At 54.9% G+C, this 20010-nt stretch overlaps 1 protein-coding gene and 1 pseudogene across 1 annotated transcript in view; one reads left to right on the top strand and one right to left on the bottom strand.

The window, feature by feature from the left end:
• The window catches only part of LOC125318715 (zinc finger protein 91-like), a 99426-nt gene extending 91048 nt beyond the window's left edge, over positions 1 to 8378 (bottom strand). The window contains 4 exon segments of the mRNA XM_048289652.1: positions 5365 to 5434; positions 5437 to 6180; positions 6619 to 6697; positions 8261 to 8378. Coding sequence (XP_048145609.1) covers positions 5365 to 5434; positions 5437 to 6180; positions 6619 to 6697; positions 8261 to 8269 — 902 coding nt within the window. The 5' untranslated portion in view covers positions 8270 to 8378.
• A 7948-nt stretch (positions 8379 to 16326) lies between these two features.
• LOC125318714 lies at positions 16327 to 17539 on the top strand (annotated as a pseudogene).
• The last annotated feature ends 2471 nt before the right edge of the window (positions 17540 to 20010 follow it).

Here is a 20010-nt window from a genome sequence, read left to right as displayed (position 1 = left end):
TAACATAACCCCAAAAACATACACTTAGTGTGTGATAGCCCTTTATCCACGTGCCCACATTCTGGAGGAAGTTAAAAGCCCACAAATTCCTCACCTTCTCGACCCATAGTGCAAAGTGGACAACAGCAATGGTAGCCTTAGTCAGAGGACCCATGTTTAGGTAAGGAGCTGCAAAGGGGAAGAATATAGCCACGGCCACATGCCACCCGAACCAGGGTAAACTAGACCACATAGTGCTGCCTAACAAGGTCCCTATATCCAGCACACAAAATTAAGTAATCCACAAACTTTTATTCCTTTTTCACCCCTTTCTCTTAATGCCCTCAGGCCCCACGGTTGGGCACCAAGATCTGTCTTGGTTTGAAAGACAGGTGTCTGCCAAGGAAGGCAGGAACCTCCCTCGGAATGGCAGATGCAACACCCCTTCCCTCCGAATTATTACAATTTTGAAATCAAGGAGCTTTCAGGCAAAGAAATGGGAAAATAGGAATAACAGTTCTTTACTATTATATATCTATATGTGTATAACAAGGCAAACAAACAGCAATAACTCTGGCAGTAACAGCAAACAATCACAAACCCAGTGCCAGCCTTCTCGGCTGTCAGGCCCTTTCCCCTCGGGTGCAGTTCCGCTCGCAGCCGGCAGGGGCGCTGGCGGCTCCCGGTGAGCAGGGCAGGTGCGATGGTTCCCCCGCGGCTGCAGGGGGCGCTCCGGAGCGAGCTCGGGGAGCACGCGGCACTGGCGGCCTGGGATCCCGGGAAGGGATGGGACAAAGGTTTCAAAAACCCCCTGGGCAGCCGATCCCGGTGTCCGGCCGGACCCTCGGGAACAGCACGCTGGAACAGCAGGGACGAGCACAAATCCCAGGCGGCAGACGAGATGTATTGAACTCCGGAGCTGCGGTGTGAACCCCCGGAGGTCTCTACAGGCAGGGCGTGCAGGGCTACAGAGCAGCGAAGGCTCGAAGCAACGGCGGGGGCAGGATGGCCATGGCCCAGCTCCCAGCGGGGCAGGGAAGGTGGGCTTGGGAATCCCAGGGCTTCTCAGGTAGAAGGGAGGCAGCTGAAAAAGCAGAAGTCTCCAGTGCTGATGAATTCCTTCCAGCCTCTCTCTCTGTCAGAACACAGAGAACTAACAGCCCACAAGCCCAGGTGAAAGAGAGTAGCCAGATGGACCCCTCCTCCTGTGGCCGGGTCTTTTGTTTTTCTTAAGCACCCAGTAATTTTTCCCCCTGGCAACATGTATGGGGAAAATTCTTTAAGAGAAAAAGAAAACAGAAGAACTCCTAAAACCCCAACACCCAGTATGAGCCCAGTAACTTCCAGACTCTCCCAATATGGGTCCAGTTTGATCACAGTCACCCCCAGTATGATCGCAGTCATTCCCAGTATTATTACAGTCCCTCTAAGTTTGGCCTTGTCAGGCCCGTTATGATCCCAGTTACTCCCTGCATTGTTCCACTTTCTCCTATTCACCCCTACTACGGGTCTGGTCACTCCCAGTATTGTTCCAGTCAGTCCCAGGATGATCAAAACCACTCCCAGTCTCTCCCAGTACATCTCAGTTGTCCCAGTCATGCCCCCAGTTGTCCTCAGCATGCTCCCAGTTGCTCCCAGTAGCCCTCAGTGTGGTCCCAGTATGTCCCAGTATGATCCCTGGTGCCCCAGTTCTGCTCCCAGTGGATTCTGGTCCCAGTCCTAGTGTATCCCAGTGTCCCAGTCTGTCCCAGCCCATCCCAGCCTGTCCCTCTCTGTCGTGGTCCCTGCCCAGCAGCTGCCACCATTTCCCAGATCCTGCTCCCCCCTGCCCCATTCCTGGGCACTGGGACCCCCCTGCATCTCCTTCCCCAGCTCCGGGACCCCCCTGCACCCCCTGAACCCGCACCAACACCCCCCTGACCCCCCTTTCCGGGTATCCACCTTTCCCAGCCCCTGGATCCCCCTTTTCCCTGACCCTGGGGACCCCTGGACCCCCCATTCCCGGCTATCCCAGGGCACCTCAGCCCCAGGCCTCTCTTTGCTGGGAAACCCGAACTGGGCATGGGGCTCTGCAGCCGCTCTGGGATTTGTGATCACCCAAAGGAAAGGGAGACGAGAGGGAGAGGGAGAGGGAGAGGGAGAGGGAGAGGGAGATTCAGAATAAGGGATTGAAGTCACAGTGCCCAGTCCTGCTCCCTCGGGGGTGGGGCCCCACAGCCACAGGAAAAAATGGATCTGCGGGTCCCGGAGCTTTCCCCGCTTTGGGCCGAACCCAGCAGGTTCCAGGCAGAGTTTGGCCGCAGGGCCCGGGAGTTCAGCCCAGCCTGGCACAGGGGTCCCACAGGGCGTGGGTGTGGAGGGTCCTCGGGGAGGTGGTCAAGGAGGATCCAGGGGGGTCCCAGGAGAGGATCCAGGTGAATTCCCTGCTTCCAATGAGGGATCTGTATTTTAAGAGAGGTGGTTGATGGTGCTGTAAAGGAACAAACTGCAGAAGAAGTCACAGAGAAGTCATTTAAGCAGGGACTACCCGTGGTTAATTCCTAAAACCAAAATAAGTCAGTATTTATTTTGAGGGAAAACGATTTCTAATGGCATTTTGAGGGACATCAGGATCAATACACAGAAATAAATACAAAGAAATACAAAGAAAATACAAAGAGGTGAGACAGGAGTGGAGCTCGCTGGACTGATCCTGGGCAGAGCCCGGCCAGACCCTGCATGAATTTGGCTGCCTGAATGCAGCTCTTGCCCGGGCCCCAGGGCTGGCCCCCTCTGGGTGTCTCTCCCAGCCCCACAGGGATGCTCCTGCCCCTTCCCTGGTGCGCCAGGGTCCTTCTGGGGCCACCCAGACACCTCCCTGGGCCTCTGGGGGCCCCGTGGCACGGTGCAGACAGGGGTCAAATCAAAGCTTCCTTGGAAGATGGAGGCAGGAGAATATTGCCCACGATCTTCTTTCCAGCTGCCCTCCACACTCCTGCAATTCCTGCTGGGACACTCAGGCTCTCCATTCCGGGGCTCTGCAGCTCCCGTGCAAACCCATCCATCACCGTGTCCCCTCTCGCATGGATATCAAGGAAATGACACAGCAATGTCCACAAAACCTGAACTTGATTAACTTGACTGCTGGGGGGTGACTGGAAGATTACGGGGTGAGGACCTTATGCCTCCAAAAAGGGTCAACAGTTTGGAACTGGAACAGTCATGGAAACTTCAGCTTCTGGGGGAAAAGGTGGCTGGGAGCTCTGCGGCTGAGGATGGGGGGCTTCACTGACCCCTAAGCTGGGGGATGTCACAGTGCCCGGGCTGAGCACTGGTCACGCATCCCCCGCGATGTCCTGCAAGCTGAGCGCCGAGCTGGAGCTGGAGAGTCAGCGCTGAGGGGAGCCTCGGGGTCTCCTCCTCCTGCAGCTGCCCCCTTTTGCTGGTGTCTTGGCTCTGGGCCTCTGCAGAGAGCGGTGGCGCCGGCACAGCCGCATCCGGGCGCGGTTGTGCCTCAGCAGCCGCAGCAGCTCCTTGGGGCAGCCACGTCCCCGCAGCGCGTCCTGCACAGCCCCAGGGGCTCCGGCGCTTCTCCTGCACGGCCCAGCCCAGGGAGCCCCATGGAAGGGGCAGAGGGGCCGAGCGGGGCTGAGCCCTCTGGCGCTGCCCTTGGCCTCTCCGGGAGAGACTCGGGCCTGGCTGGGCTGCCCCGGGCAGAGGCTGCAGCAAGAAGAGCTCCGGCCGCCTCTGCCTGGTGTCCCTGGGGCTCAGGCTGGGCCCGATTCCCGCCCAGGGGCTCAGCCCCCACTGCTGAGGGGCCGTGGCCAAAGGGCTGCCCGGGAGGCCCAGCACCCTCTGATCCAACCCGGCTTTGCTCCGCCACGGGGGCTCTCAGGCCTCGCCCAACACTGGCTTGGCCCAAGGCTTTGGTGGCTGCCGGCCCTGGCACTGTCCCGCCTGCCTGACCCCCCTCCCTCACCTCTCCCCAGCGTCTCCAGAACCATCCCAGGACAAGGCCCATGATCAGCAGCTCCAGGGCCGAGCGTGTCCAAGAAACCAGCACCACGTCCACCAAGGGGGTCATCCCAGGCCCCACGGAGTCCTGTGGCTCCAGCTCCTCGCGAAGCAGAGCCGAGGTGCCCATGTCCCACTCAGGATGGCTGGAAGGGTCGAGAGGATGGGCCAGCATCAGCAGCACACAGAACTGCAGCAGCCAGGAGAAGCCCTGGCTGGCCATGGTGCTCTGTGGGATGAGCCGCCACCTCCACGCTGGCTCTGGCCGTGGCTCCGCGCCGAGTGCAGCCTGGGCTCTGGGCACGGCGACGGGCTGGGGACAGCTGACAGCCACCACGCTGTCCCCAGAGCCTGTGATGTCACAGAATCACCAAATGCATTGGCTTGGAAGAGCCCTGGGAGATCATCGGAGTCCAACCTGTGCCCCATCCCCACCACGGCAACCAGGAGAGCCCTGAGTGCCACACCCAGGCTTTCCTTGAGCACCTCCCCAATGGTGGCTCCACCCCCACCTGGCCAGCCCATTCCAATATCTAATGCCCCTTTCTGGGCAAAAGTTCTTCCTAATGCCCAACCCAAACGTCCCTTGGTGCAGCTCAAAGCCCCTGTTGGCATCTGCTCTCTCTTGTCCTTGCCCAGCTCTGACAAGGCTGGCCCTGCCTTGTCGGTCCCTTGCCGAGATGAGGGGAGGTGGGCAGGAGAAGAGGCTGTGCCAGTGAGTGCTGCTCCACTCTGAGGCCATTCCAAGGGGCTGCTTTCCTTCTGCTTTGCAGATTTGCATTGAAGAAGAAATCATCAGTTCAGCAAAGAAGGACTTATTGGGACAGACAATTTGTACAAGAATAAAGGTCAGTAAATAGGCCAGGAAAAAGACAAAGAATGGAAAAGAGAATGTGGATACAAAAATGCTGCTAGCAAGAATTTTCTTGCTATTTTCTAAGTCCGTGAGAGACTTTTCTCTCGCACAGAAGATAGCAGCAGAGTTCTATAAACAATGAAACACAGGCAACCTTGAGAAGCCTTGTCTATAGTACAGTAGAAAAATATCTTGACAATGGATGTTTTAGGATTTTAGCCAATCACACCAAGGGGTGGCTGATCCTTTATTCAATTAGACTATGAAGAAAAAAGGCTATAACAGAGTTTGTAAAATAATTCAATCAATCAATCTTGCTGCATATTTATGCCTGCTGGCTCGTCTCTCCTCCTCCCTACGGCTGCAGGACACGGTAATATTTTACGGCATTTAATAAGAGAAGAGGATTCCTAAGTGTCTGAAGTACAGGGTTCTGGAAGAGCTTTTCAGTCAGTAGCACCTCGAGTTTTAAGATGGAGTTGGAGCAGTGCCCGAAGCTCTTCCCACACTCGGGGCACTCGCAGGGATTCCCTTACTGGTGCCTCTGCTGGTGTTTCCTCAAGGACGAGCTCCAGGAGAAGCTCTTCCCGCACTCGGGACACTCTAAGGCCTCTCCCTGGTGTGGATGCGCTGGTGGCTGGTGAGTTGGGAGCTCCACTTGAAGCTCTTCCCGCAGTCTGTGCAGCGGAAGGGCCTCTCCCCTGTGTGTGTTTGCTGATGTACAATGAGATAGGAGATCCACTGAAACATCTTCCCACACTCAGGACACTCAAAGGGCCCTCCCCTGGCGTGCATCTCCTGGTGGCAGGTGAGGCTGGAGCTCTGGCAGAAGCTCTTCCCACACTGCAAGCACTTGTAGGGCCGTTCCCCAGTGTGGATCCTCTGGTGGCAGGTCAGGCTGGAGCTGTGGCTGAAGCTCTTCCCACATTCCGAGCACTTGTAGGGCCGTTCCCCAGTGTGGATCCTATAGTGGCAGATCAGGCTGGAGCTGTGGCTGAAGCTCTTCCCACATTCCAAGCACTTGTAGGGCCATCCCCCTGTGTGTATCTGGTGGTGGATGAAGAGGTGGGAAGTGTGGCTGAAGCTCTTCCCACATTCCAAGCACTTGTAGGGCTTCTCCCCAGTGTGCAGCTGCTCATGGACCACCAGGTTGGGCCTCTGGATGAAGCAGAGGGGGGGCCGCTTCTCCTCAGAGCACCCTGGGCTGGCTTTGGAGCCCCTCCTTGTGGGGGATCCCTCTGGCTTTTCCTCTCCGTGTGATTCCTGTGCCATTGAGCCACTCAAAGCAGCCTCTTCCATGAGGTTCTGCCACAGGGATTTGTCCTCCCTGGTCTCCATCTGCAGCTCAGTGCCTGGGGGAGCAAGCACAAGGAGAGGAAGGGACAAGAAGAGGAAGGAACAAGGAAGGAGGAAGGAAAGAACAAGGAGAGGAAGAAGGGTAGAGAAGGAAGAAGGAGAGGAAGGGACAAGAAGAAAAAAGGGAGAATGAAGATGAAGGAACAAGGAAAAGGAAGGAAAAAGAAGAAAAAGAAACAAGAAGTAGAAGGAACAAGTAGAAAGAGGGGAAGGAAGGAAGCAAGGAAGGAAGCAAGGAAGGAAAAGGAACAAAGAGAAGAAAGACAAGGAGAGGATGGGATTTGCCTCCGTGCCACAGGGAAGGGGAAGGAGATCCCCCCAGTCCGTCCCCGGCAGGACGGCGTCGGCAGCGGGGTTGTCCTGCAGCCAGGGGCGATGCTGGGCTGGGAGATGGAGCAGGAGAGAAGGGAAAGGGGCACTGACTTCCTCCTCACCTGCCTGGGGCTCCCGGGGCATCTTCCTCACTGCCTCCTCCTCCTCCTCCATTCGGCCAAGGCTTGGGAATGAGAAGTCCTGTTTTGAGGGGAAAACCAAGGGGTGAGTGCATTGGCTTGGGGGTTTCTCCCACCCAAGTCCATCTCTAGAAGTCACCAGATACCTTGTGTGAGAATTTAAAGAGTTTAATATAAAGACAATAAGAGACACATAAAATAAAGCAAAGGGATAACGGCCGGGTGCCTTGGTGCTCTGCCAAGAGCACACCTGATGCTCGAGGTGAGTCCCTTTTATATCATTTTTATTGTCCGTTCTCTATTAATATTAAAACTTTTCTCAGAGCTGTTCTGCATGGCCACTCCTTGGTTCCGCCTTTTTAGAGCATGCGTAGTCTTCTGCCTTGCGGTTTTATTTCTTTTGATTCTTGGGGTTGGGCCCGCTAGGTAAGAGTCGATGGTAGGGTGGATCTCTTAATTCTCCAGACAGTCAGGGCTGATTGCAGCTTTGGGCCTCTTTGCCCCCCAGCCAGAGCGGTGATAGCGGCTCTCGGACTCTCCTGGCAGAGCAGCCTTTGGGCCCTTTTGTTCTCTGGACAAAGTGTTGCTTAGCAGCTCCTTGGGCCTCATCCTGTGTTCACTTGGAGGTTCTCTTACTTGCTCACACTTGCTAACATTCTTGCTAAAAAGAGAGAAAACTACATCTACACAGCAAAAAAGCATTTCTAACATTATATAATATCTACTTTTATACTTTGCGAGAAGCCAATATTATATTATATGTTTATAACACTTGTGTCCATGAAAACCTCCAAAACATCAAGACTCAGAGGAAAATATCCCTCACTGAGGTTCCCCCTCTCTGGTCTCTCCACTATGGGGTTCTGGGGGTCCCCCTTGTCCTGGATGCTGCGGGCCCTGCATATATTGAAGGTCCCTCCTCTGCAGGGTCTCTGCCCGCTCCAGACTTCCAGGGAATCCCAGGGGTGCCCCCTCTTTGGTCTCCCCACTCTGGGGTTCAGGGAGTCCCCCTTCTCTGGGGCTGCACTAAGGGATGCCGAGGGTTTTGGGGTCCCAGGGGTCCCTCCTCCCCTGGCTCTCTGCTTCGGGGTGCCGGGGGTCCCCCCTCTCTGGGGTCCCCTCTTTGGTGTCCCAGGGGTTCCCCCTCTCCAGGCTCATCCCTTCTCGGGGCTGCCCCTTCTCCAAGCTCACCCCACTCCCGGCTGCCGGGGTCCCCCCTCTCCAGGCCCCCATTTCAGGGTCCGGGAATCCCGGGGCTCCCCGCTTTTCTCTCTCCCCCCTCTCAAGGCTCCTCCCCTCCTCCCCCGCCGGTACCGGGCGATCGCCACGTGGCTCCCGGGACCCCGCACCCGCCACCCACCGCCGGGGCTCTGCCGGCAGCCGCCACCGCGACATCCCCAAAAAACACCTCCCGGGGACCCCGCAGTATCCACCCAAAGGGCATTTCGGGTCAGCTTTGGAGTCCTGCAAGATCCAAACATCGCTCCACCCGCCCCGTCCCGAAGAAAAGAATCAGGGAGCACCAAGGTACTTCGGCTGAACTCCAAATATCCCTCCCCCCTTCAAAAGAAACCCTCCCAGGACCGCCCACGATACCCGGAGCGAGGTCCCCCTTCCCGGTCACCTGCGGCATGCGGGGGCAGCGATGCTCCCGGCGCGAAGGGGCTGCAGATCCAGAGAGCGCTGGACGCACGCGGCGCCTCCTCTCGCTGCTCCCCTTCCTGCTCCCGCTCCTCCTCTGCCCCTCCTCTTCCTCCCGCTCCTCCTCCTCCTCCTCCTCCGTCCCCCCGGCTGCTGGCGAGGAGCTCTCGGGTGAGCGGGGCGGGGACGGGACACGGTGGGAAAGGGGTGGGTCCCCCCCAAACCGAGCTGGGGGGAGCTGGGGTTCGGGGGACGGTGGGAAAGGGGCGGGAGAGGGCGGATGAGGGGAGGTGGGACAGCGGGAAGGGGGTTCCCAGTGAGGGTCTCCCAGTGAACCCCAGGACCCCCAAATGCCGTCCCTGTCCTCCCAGCCCCTCCCGGCGCTGTGGGGGCCGGGCCGTGCCCCAGTGCCGGCTCCAGGGAGCCCGAGCGAGCCGCCTGCCCGGCATCGAAGCTCTGGGCGCGGAGCCGAACGGGCGCCGTGCAGGGAGTGTCTCTGCGCTGCGGGCTCTGTGCCTGAGCGCTGCCCCGCGCCGAGCCCCAGAGGCGCGGCTGCTCCGCTTCCTGCGCCGCTGCTCCCTGCGCAGGGGAGGTCGCGGAGCGCCGCGAGAGGGAGCGGCTGATGGAAGGGCTGCAAAGGCTGAGAAGGCTTTGGAGCGACTGGGGAGGCTGTGGGGGTGCTGAGGCTCTGGCGGGGCTGAGGGCACGCTGGAAGCGACTCAGGGTTGCCTTTGCTTCCTAGATCTCCGTCTGCTCGACGTTTCCAGTGAATGATTAAAAAGCCGGTATTCACGGACAGAAACTCTCTAACTAATTAAAGTTAGAAAGTGGTGTGTTGATTACCCCGGCGGGCGGCACGGGAGTCGCCTCCTAGGGACGTGCCAGCCACTTACCCGGTTATTTGCCCTCTATTGATTTCACAAAGTGTTAGATATTAATCCTATACATATCTCCAGCACCTCCCATTCCCCGCTTCCTATTAAAATGCGGTTATTAGTCCTTTGCGCGTGCGCAATTCTTTTCTTGATTTGGGTCGGTGGTCTTGATTTGAGTCAGTGGTCTTGAAAGATGAAGTCAGGGATCTCTTCGTCACCATGAACTTTCTACCTTCTATTGTGGGCAAGCCTCGGGAAGCCTTCTGGAGACGGTCCATACCTCCTGCCTGTATTTGATCATGCAATCTAAGTGCTGGCTATAATTCTATCTGCTTCTTTTGTCCTTATGGCAGTTCATTTACTATAAGCAAAGTTGCAGACAGGTGCATAATGGCGAATAGCACTGAACTTCTTGGCTAAATTTCTAACTCTTCGTTGACTTGTCTTTTGGTTCAATCAGTACAAATTGCTTCTAACTCCCAGCTAAAGTTTAACTTCATAATCGTGACTCACTGCTGGTCTTGCTTTTGTCTTCCATATGATTTTATCTTTTGCATGAAATGCTTGTGAAGTGCCCCCGCTGTCCCTTGTGTCCCCTGGGCACCGACAGCCCCGGGCCTTGCCCTGCTCCCCCTCCCACGTTCCATCCCGGCTGGCGGAGCCTTGGAGCTGCCGTGGGGCCGTGGGGCTGCCCCGGGAACTGCGCCCCGAGCCGGGGCCCCTTCCCAGTGCTCCCAGTCTGCCCATCCAGCCTGGAGCAGCCAGCGAGGGCTTCAGCTGGGGCGGCAGAGAGGCGCTGCTGGGGGGTCCCAGCTCTGCTTGGCTTGGGTTGTTCTTCCCAAGCTGGGCATAAACGACTTTGGGAGTTTTCTGCCACAAATCTCTCCCCCCGTGCACTCAGCCAAAGGGGTTTGGGGCGGTTTTCCCTTTTTGGGGGAAAACAAAGCGAGGCACTGATGCTCCATCGGGCCGGGAGCAGCGGAGAGCTTTGTTTCTCTTCTCAGCTGAATGGCGGCTCGGGGGGATGCATGTGCCCCTTAATGTGCACCCCCACTTTGTATAATATCCGATATTCATGGCTCTGTGAAGTCTTTGTTCTTCTGGAAGTTCAGGAATTTAGCAGGAGCTTGGCTGAGCAGCAGTTCGTGTCAATTAGTAACATTTTCTGAAATATATGGTTTCTTCCATTACTTACTTATCTCCAAGTCCCTGGCCCTATCTCCAATGGGATTCACAGCATCTGTTTGTAAAGACATGTTCATTTTTTTCCTTTTAATCCTCCTCTTCTTCTCTTCTGAGTACTTCTCTTTGCAAACTTTAAAAATGCCTTAATCTGTACTTCCTGAGCCTTCTTTGGTTTTGGGATTATTCTCAGTGACCTCATTCTGTGTCTTTTTGCAGCCGTTTCTGGGTCAGGAGGCCTGGCTGCCACCTGCATGCCCTTGATCCCCTGCTGAATGAGCTGCACTGAGCAAGGTGTGGTGCATGGTAAAAAGATGAGAGTTGCTGCAGCACCTAAGAGGAGAAACAGCATTGGTTTAACCCATGGTCTGCCAGGGAACCACGAAAACGTGTCCTATTCCCATCCTTTCCATATTTGGAGTGGTACATGAGCTGCTTTCTTATTTTGTTTGTTCTCTGTTTCACCACTTTTCCTTTGCCATCTCTTTGCCAAGAGCACTTTGAGTCATTTAATTTTCCACAACTTCCTGGTCCTTCTGCTGGAAGAGAATCTGATGCCATCCCAGGGTGAAATGTGGCGTTGCTCATGGGAGTGGATTGGTGGGTGAGAAGGTCAGGAGCTGGAGCTGTGTGCTTGGTTATGATTTGGAGGACAGCTTGTAATCTAATGATGCATTGAAATGATCAGTGGGTTCTCTGGCACCTGGTATGAATTTGTTTGGGTTCCCAGGGGCTGCTCCATGGTGTTGTAGGATTTGTTCTGGTGGCCGTTCATCTTTTCCCCATTTTTGGGCGCTCCCAAAAATGCCAGGGATGCATCAATTGACCGCTTTTCTCTGATTAAATCATCACATCCTTGGATTCCCAAGTGATTTCGCTGAACTTGTGTCAGCAAAAGCAGCCCAGTGGTCAAACCCACCCTGTATAACGCAGAGAGTGCCAGCAGATGTTGGAGTGGGGAGAGGGATGATTCCCCCCCGCTTTTGTGAGTGAAGTTCTCCCAACATTCTCCGTTTGCTGTTTTCCTTTGCAGCTTCAGGGATTTCTGTTGCAGAGTCAGAGATGCTCAGTGTGGGCTCTGCCTTTAGCGATGCAAATTCCGTCAGTGCAGGGAGGCAGAGCTTGGGGTGAGGGGCAGAGGGAATCAGCCCAATTCCTGTGGCAGGCAAGGAGAGCCTGGGACATTGTGCACACTTCCCGCAGCAGAGTTAATTTGCATTTCTAAAGCTCCTCTGCTGGCTGCCTGGAAGGAAGCTTCTCCTCCAGGGCAGCCATCAGGTGACTCACAAGTGGCCCCCAACAAGCAGCTTTCTTTTTTTTTTTTAATGTTTTTTTTAACTGTTTAAGAGTTAAAGGGTCTCCTTTAAAGCTCTTCCAGTTTTGCAAAATGTAGCCTACAGGTGAACATTGAAAAACCCATTCCAAAATTCTGCCATCACTAACAGCCACGCACACATACACAAAAAACACCCCAAAGCAATAAAGATTTTTGCTTCTTTTTGTCCTAAGACTAAAAATTGACTCTCACACCCTGGCCCAGACCAAACTGACAATATCAAAGTAGGATTATTAAGAAAAAGCCTTCTAATGTTGTAATCTTATCAAAACTGTGGGAAGAACAAAAACTCTCCAACAACCTTTTTAGTGTATGAGGATTAAGGCTGAAGAAAAGGAATACAAAAGCTAAATTTTTAGCAATGTAATATTGAACATTTATTAGTAGAACAAAGGCAAATCACAGCCTGGGGCGCTTGGCAATATTGCCAGAGGCGCCCTCCATTCATTTTACTGTGGACTGAAGTACTCTCCTGAACTGTTACATATTCATTAACCCAGAAAGGAATTTACACTTCACTCCCCTTTCCCCCTCTCCCGTTTCTGCCCCTTCCCCCAGCAGGACACCGCCTCAGTCCTCTGGATCGCTTCAGAACTGCAGACAGGCCCCCTCTCTCCGGTGCCTCCGCAGTCTCCAGCCTCACTGGCAGCTGCCAGTTCCCTTGGGCGGTGTGAGTTCTGATGAGGTAACAATCTTCCTGGGAGGCATGCGGTTTATCTTCTTTGTTTCTCTAAGATGTCTTGGTTCCTGGCTCTGTAGTTTCTCAGCTCAAAAGACATTTATTACCCTGTGTTTATTAATACATTTCTTAACATATTACAACTATTTTGAAGTTACAATTTACCTTAATCTCGTTTCTACTTAACTACATTTTACCTTAACACTATTTCTACACAATCCATCATCACTTCTAAATGTTTGAATCATATATGTGAAAGACAACATTTATCATTCACTCATTTATCACACCAGGGTAAGGAATTGCAGACATGGATTCCAGGGGAGATAATTGAATATCTGCCCTGGGTCTGGCTCTTCTTCTTGCCAAAGCCAATGGCAGCAGCCGTAGCCGTGGCATCTTGGTTTCTCTCAGCAGCTTCAGAAGGTGTTTCTTTATTTCCCCATTCATTCTTTCCACCCGACCTGAACTCTGGGGGTGCCGGGGCGATTGGAGGTGCCACTGTGTTCCTAAAGCAGCCAGAACGGCCTGAAGGATCTTTCCTGTAAAATGAGTTCCCCTGTCTGTGTCTGTTGCTTCCACAATCCCATATCTTGGAATTGTTTGTGCCAAACATGCCTTAAGAACTGATGCAGGGATTGCTGAAGCAGTCGGAAATGCTTCTGCCCCGCTGTGAGCTGCCATGCTGTTAGCAGAAGATATTGAAGCCTTCCTGCTCAGGGCATTTCAGTGCCAGGCTCTTCCAAGCACCCCCAGCTCGGCCCTTTGAGCTGAGCATGCGGGCGCTGAGCTGCGCTTTGTCTCACTCCCTTTCCTTCAGAGCAGCGTGTCTTGCCACTCTTTTCCCTTCTGCTGCCCTTGCAGAGCCATCCCTAAACACCTTTTCTCCCTCAGGCCAGGGAATGTCTGGTAAATCTCTGCTAGCCCGGGTCTGGAGCTCTGTCACTTGGCTGCAGCCATGGGTTTCTTGCCAGCCCCGTGTCCAGGGCCGTTCAAACAGGAGGCTGGGTTCAACCCTTGCCCTGTGCTCAACTCTGAATCCTCCTGTTCCATCCAACAAGTTTCATTCTGTAAGAACCGAGCGCTGCTCATCCATTTAGAGGCTCCTTTGGTTAACAAAGCTTTAACTTGATGCCAGGCTTGAACAATCAGAGATTCTGCTGCTGTCAGTTTTCAGGCCTCAGTTCCCATTAACGCCGGGGCTGCACAATTCTGCAGACAATGAGGTCACTCTCTGGCCACTGGGTTAAACATTTGAGCCCAGGAATTCCTTTGGCATGGCCCTGATTAACATCCCCATGCAATTCAAATGGTTTTTCCCTGTCTGGGAGGGCCAGGGCAGGAGGCTCAGTTAATCTGCTTTTGAAGCCTTGAAAATTGTGCTTTCCTTCTGGTGTCCATGATGGGGTTTCTTGGCTGGCAGGAGAGGAGTGTTGTAGGGAGAGATGCCTGGCTCCAGAAGCGCTGCCTTTAGCAGGGCCTCAGTAAGAGGCTGTAACCCCTTCCTTGCCTCCCTTGGAACAGGGTATTGCTTTTAGACACCACTTGTCCTGGATGCTTCAGAGGAATTTGGAGAGGCTCCATATCTAATTTTGCCTATTTCCCTGGGGCTGCCCACACTTCTGGGTTCCCTTCAGCAGAGGCCTTGGCAGACATTTGACACCAAGGTACAGCAGCATTAGCCTGTGTATCTCCTTTGACAATATGAATTTGCATTCCCACTTTAGCCACCAAATCCCTTCCCAGTAAATTACAATCACAATTAGGAACAAACAGAAATTGATGGGTTTCAAACCCATCTCCCACATCTACTGATAGTGGTTGAATAAAATACCCCTGCTCATCTTTCCCACTTATTGCCTGAATAATCAAGGAACTTCTTGACAATTTCCCCCCTTAGGTCTCAGATTCGGAGTGGATCGAGAGGCCCCTGTGTCCATCAGGAGCGGCCTCGTCTCGATCCAGAGGCATCCTGAATGTTCTCAAGGGCTCTGGTGCGGTGGGTCCCTGGTGTGCTGGGAGCTCTGAGAGCCCTGACAATCCATGTCCATCAGGGGTGGACTTGCTGGTGCTGAGGGTGCTGCTGTCTGTGCTTGCAGTGTCCTTGTGGCCTGCAGCTGGAGCCCTGATTCCTTGGCAGGGGCTGTTTGGGTGGGCTCTGCCGTGCCGAGGAGGGCAATGCCTGTGCCAGGTGCTTGTGGCCGCCGCCGTCCCCTGGGTGCTGGGGCCCCCTTGGGCCCTGCGGTTCATCCCTGGGGGGCTGTAGAAACTCTGCCATGGCCTTTGCCTTCACCTTGGCCTTTTGCTCATCCCTTCTTGCATTCCCCTGCTGAGCCTTTCTGGCCAAGTGCTGCAGGGGCTTCTTGTGCCTCTCCTGCAGCCCCCTCAGTGCCTGTGGGTGCTCATCCTCTGACAGCTGCTGAGCTTTCTGCACAATCATTCGTTTCTCCAGTGACCCAAACAAGATCGATGAAAGAAAATCCTGATCCTTCCACATCCCGCAGCCTCCTGGGGGCCGGGGGCCAGTGCCGGCCCTGCCCAGGGGGTGTTGGGGTCAGGCAGTGCCCGGCGCTGAGCCCCGGCTGCCCCACAGCCCCGGCCCGGCCCCGCAGCTCCCCACAGGCCCCCAGCCCGTGCTGCCCTGTCCTGCTGCTCCCCCCCACAGAGAAACACCCTGAAATCCTGAACTTCTTTGTTTCCCAGTCCTGGAACGCGGGGATACAAAAGATCTGGATCAGCTGGCAAATTCTGAGGATAAGATGGTGCTGAAAAACATCCCAGTCCTCACTTTTTTCTCTTCCTCCTCTTTTCCATCTTCCTTTTCCTTTCTTACCACATAGATTCCTCCTGCTGCTGTTTGCCTTAACCATATTCCTGCACACTCCCTTCAACCAATCCTTTCCCAGCACACCAACACCATCCGTCCCCTGTTGCTGAGACCCCTTCTCGACTTCCCTTTTTACCCCTGCTGGGTGTCCATGTCCTTAATTAGCTCTGGGAGAATGTGCAAACTGCCTCAAGATTGTCCCCTTTTATATAGGACACGATGTCCATGGTTGTGTTGAGGCTTTGTTGTTGTTCTGGAAGTTGAGGAATTGAGCAGGAGCTTGGCTGAGCAGCAGTGTGTGTCAATCAGTGCCATTTTGTGGAGCTGATGGTTTGTGGTGTCACTTGCTTGTGTCCAAGTCGGTGTGGCTGTGTCCGAGCAGATTGAGAGCATGTGTTTGTAGGGAGGCGTTGCTGTTGTTCCTTGGCTGGGGGTGCCCGGTTTTCGGGCCATCCCCCCTGGAGCAGGGTGTCCCCCCTTGGTGCAGGCGCGGCCCTCAGGCAGCGCTCAGCCAATCAGAAGGCGCGGCGCTGGTGAGTCAGCAGTTGCCAGGCAGAGCCGCAGCGCCCGGCGCTCCCCAGCTGGAGCCCCCGTGTGGCCCGGCCTTGGCGCCCCCCGCGAGGGGAATTTGGGGAGGTGGGAGGGGGGGAGCGCCAAGGCCGGGCCGGCCCGTGCTGTGCTGGCAGAAGTGGCTGCGGCGGGGGCCGAGTGCGGGCAGGAGCGGCCGAGAGCCCAGCGCTGCCGCAGCCCGAGCTGCCGCAGCTGCATCCCTGCTGGTGCTGTGGGATGCGAGAGCTCTGGGGGGCAGAGCGAGCCAGGGGTGGGTGCTGGGCCTGGGGGGAGGAGGAGAAAGGCTGGAGGAGCAGGGCTGGAGACCAGAATGGTGAAAGGATGGACGTGGGAGCAGCAGGTGGGATTCAGCAGGAGAAGGAGTAGTGTGAGGAAGAGGAGTGTGAGGAAGAGTAGGGACACAGGAGGAGGAGGAGGAGGAGCAGAAGAGGAGGCACCGCAAGGTTCCAGCACTCGCTGTATCTGCAGCCTCCCCCCAGCCCCAGGAGCGTTGCCCCCCCCATGCAGCAGGTGATCAGGGAGGGGGATCCACGATTTTCCCGTGGGTGAATCTTGGTGTTTCTGAGGTTTCTTGGGCTCCATGTTGGTGCTTTGGTTTGTTTGTGGGGGCTGAATGTTTATATATTGTAGCAGGTTTTGTCTGAATCTTGGTGTTTTGGAGGTTTTTACAGACACATGATGCCTGGTGATAGATTCGGGCAGGAGGAGCCCCCAGCGCACGGCACTTATCCCTTGTTTTTTCCCCCAAACCAGGATTTGTCATTCCCAAGGCGTGGCCGGATGGAGGAGGAGGAGGAAAAGCCCCGGAGATGCCGCACGAGGAGGGGCTGCAAACGCAGCCCAGAGAGATCCGAGGAGGAAAGAGCCCCCCTGTGCCGTGAAGGCAGCCGGAGATCCAGGGGGAGCTCGGAGCTGGGGGAGAAGGCTCAGGGTGGGGAGAAGCCCCACAAGTGCTTGGAATGTGGGAAAGGCTTCAGGTGGAGTTACAAGCTTAGGGAACACCAGAGGATCCACACTGGGGAGAGACCCTATGCATGTCCCAAGTGTGGGAAGAGCTTCAGCAGGAGCTCCAACCTGATTGAGCACCAGAGGATCCACACTGGGGAGAGGCCCTACGAGTGTGGGGAATGTGGGAAGGGCTTCACCAGCAGCTTCAACCTGATCCGGCACCAGGTGGTCCACACTGGGGAACGGCCCTATCAGTGCTTGGATTGTTGGAAGAGCTTCGGCCAGAGCTCCACCCTGAGAGTACACCAGCTCACCCACACTGGGGAGAGGCCCTACGAGTGTTCTGAGTGTGGGAAGAGGTTTCAGAGGAGCTCCCACCTCCTCGAACATCAGCGCATTCACACGGATGAGAGGCCCTTCCGCTGCCCCAACTGTGGGAAGGGCTTCAAATACAACTCCATCCTCATCAGGCACCAGCGCATCCACACTGGGGAGAGGCCCTACGAGTGTCCCCAGTGTGGGAAGAGCTTCTCACAGAGCTCTTCCTTGACCAAACACCAACGGAGGCACCGCTAAGGGAAGCCCTGCGAGTGCCCCGAGTGCGGGAAGAGCTTCGTGCGCTGCTCCAGCTCCATCCCCCGTGGGAGGATCGGCGTTGGATGATCCCCAGTGACCCCCGATGGGCAGAGCCCCAGAGCTCCGTGGTGCTGGTGATCTGTGTGGGAAGACACCAGGCTGGGGGGCTCCGCCTCTTCCTGGCTCCCAGTGGCCTTGATTTTCTTTTCATTTCTCTTTGTCCTTTCAAAACACCCAAACCCGGGGTAAAAATAAAGATGTTGAACTAAGTCATGGATGGGGACGTGGGGGGATCTTCCAGGGGATACGGGGGATGCTGGCTTCAAGGGAGTTGAGGGTTCCTGGTGATTCATTAAATCTCGATATCCATGGACAAAGACCCTCTAACTAATTAAAGTTAGAAAGTGGTATGTTTATTCAGGCACCAGTGGCGGGGCATGGGAGTAGCCTCCTAAAGACATGCCAGCCAAGTACAAGGTTTCTCGTTCTCTATTTATTACTCAAAGTTTTACATCTTCTGCATATGTAAGACCCCAGCACCTCCCATCCTCCGCTTTGTATTAAAATGAGATCATTGGTCTTTCACGCATGCGCAGTTTCTCTCTTGAATTGGGTCAGTGGTCCTGAAAGAGGAAGTCAGGAATGTCTTCCTCACAGTGACCTTTTTACCTCCTTGCTGTTGGCAGGCCTTCGTGACCTCTTGGTGCAGCCCAAGATCTCCTACTTTTGATTAATTATTACGAAACCCAGGTGCTATTCTTAGTTCTATTAGTTTCAATTTCTTTTGATGACATTCATTTTGTTTCCTTCTATAAACAAAACTTAATATAATGGCAAATAATACATCACTTAGCTCTAGCTTAGGCATCTACTAAGCATTAACTTATCTTTTGTTTTTCTACTTTGTGTCTTAATACAAATTTCTTCTAACTCTTAGCTAAAATTTTAACTTTTCAGAACCTTGAATCACTTGAACACCTAAGAAAGCAGTATTTCTCTCAGGTTTGCTATAGCATATGCGCAGGGGCACGCACACAGACAGAAACAATCAGGCAAGGAAGGTTCCTGTGAAAAATTCCCCTCAGAGGTCAGTGAAATCCTCACTTCGGAAGCTTTTTCCTCTCCTGCTGGGCACAGGATCAGGCCTCGAAGAGTGAGGGTATCGGCCCAGGACACATCGTGGTTTGGCGATCTCCAGGTATAGCAAACCTGAAGGTTTGCTGGCTCTGAGAGGCCCCCTCAGAGGGAGATTGCTGGTCACAGCCCACGGCGGCCCAGGAGAGCTCAAAGGGTCTCCTTTTGGGCCGCTGTTGAGAGGGTCCCAAGAGAGTGGGCTTCAGTCATAATGATGTTTCATCCCGGCCACAGTTTGGGTCGGCACTTTCTCTGAAAGTGGGAGAGCAGGAATGCTATGCCATTCGGGCAAGAGGAACCTTTTCCAGGGCTGGTCATAAGGAAAGCAGGAGCTCCTCAGCAATTCCTGGGAGCAGACAGTATTTCTGACAAGCTCGGAAAGAGCTGAGCCCAGGTGCTGTTTTCAAAGCCAAGGCCTAACAAGCATTTCTTAGATCACAGTGCAGCCTGGAAAGGAGGAGAGGGGAATGCACCAGCACACTGGGATCCCAGGGATGTCCATGGCCTGGGGTGATGCTGGAACAATGCCAGGTACCCACCAAAGCCACTCTGTCCCTGCCCCCTGCAGCCGCACAGAGGAGAGAAAATTTAACCAAGGGTTCTTGGGATGGGATAAGACTGGGAGAAATCCCTCAGAAAACACCAGCACAGGCACAACAGACTCAGCCTGGGCACGGGGAAGGAATTTATTCCCAACCAAATCCCAGCAGCACAAGGAGAAGGCAAAGAAATCTCTCCAACACCTTCCCCCCACCCAGCGCGGATCACCCGGAACGGGGGTCACCAGGGCTCTGCCCCACGGGGGTCACTGGGGATCATCCAACGCCGATCCTCCCACGGGGGATGGAGCTGGAGCAGCGCACGAAGCTCTTCCCGCACTCGGGGCACTCGCAGGGCTTCCCTTAGCGGTGCCTCCGGTGGTGTTGGGTCAAGGCAGAGCTGCTGGAGAAGCTCTTCCCACACTGGGGACACTCGTAGGGCCTCTCCCCGGTGTGGATGTGCCGGTGGGTGACGAGGGTGCAATTTTGCTTGGAGCCCTTCCCGCAGTCGGGGCAGCGGAAGGGCCTCTCTTTTGTGTGAATCCACTGATGTACGAGGAGATTGAAGGTGGTCTGAAGCCTCTTCCCACACTCCCCACACTCATAGGGCCTCTCCCCAGTGTGGGTGCACTGGTGCTTTCTCAGGGCAGAGCTCCAGCCGAAGCTCTTCCCACATTCCAAGCACTTGTGAGGCTCCTCCCCGCCCTGAGGCTTCTCCCCCAGCTCCGAGCTCTGCCTGGATCTTTCCCGGCACAGGGGGGCTCTTTCCTCCTTGGATCTCTCTGGGCTGTGTTTGCAGCCCCTCCTTGTGCAGCATCTCTGGGGCTTTTCCTCCTCCTCCATCTGGCCACACCTTGGGAATGACAAATCCTGGTTTGGGGGGAGAAACAAGGGGTGAGTGCAGTGGCTTGGGGGTTCCTTCTGCCCAAATCCATCTCCAGAAGTCTCTGGGCATCTTGTGTCAATGAAAATCTCCAAGATACTAAAATCCAGCAAAAAAACCCCCCAAACACGAAGACAAGGCCACAAAACACCAAAAATCTCAATATCCAGGAAAAAGCCCTTCC

The sequence above is a fragment of the Corvus hawaiiensis genome, chromosome 31 (genome assembly GCF_020740725.1).
Source record: "Corvus hawaiiensis isolate bCorHaw1 chromosome 31, bCorHaw1.pri.cur, whole genome shotgun sequence".
Lineage (NCBI taxonomy): Eukaryota > Metazoa > Chordata > Aves > Passeriformes > Corvidae > Corvus > Corvus hawaiiensis.
The sequence above is the reverse complement of the archived record's forward strand: the minus strand, read 5'-3'. Positions and strand labels throughout refer to the sequence as shown.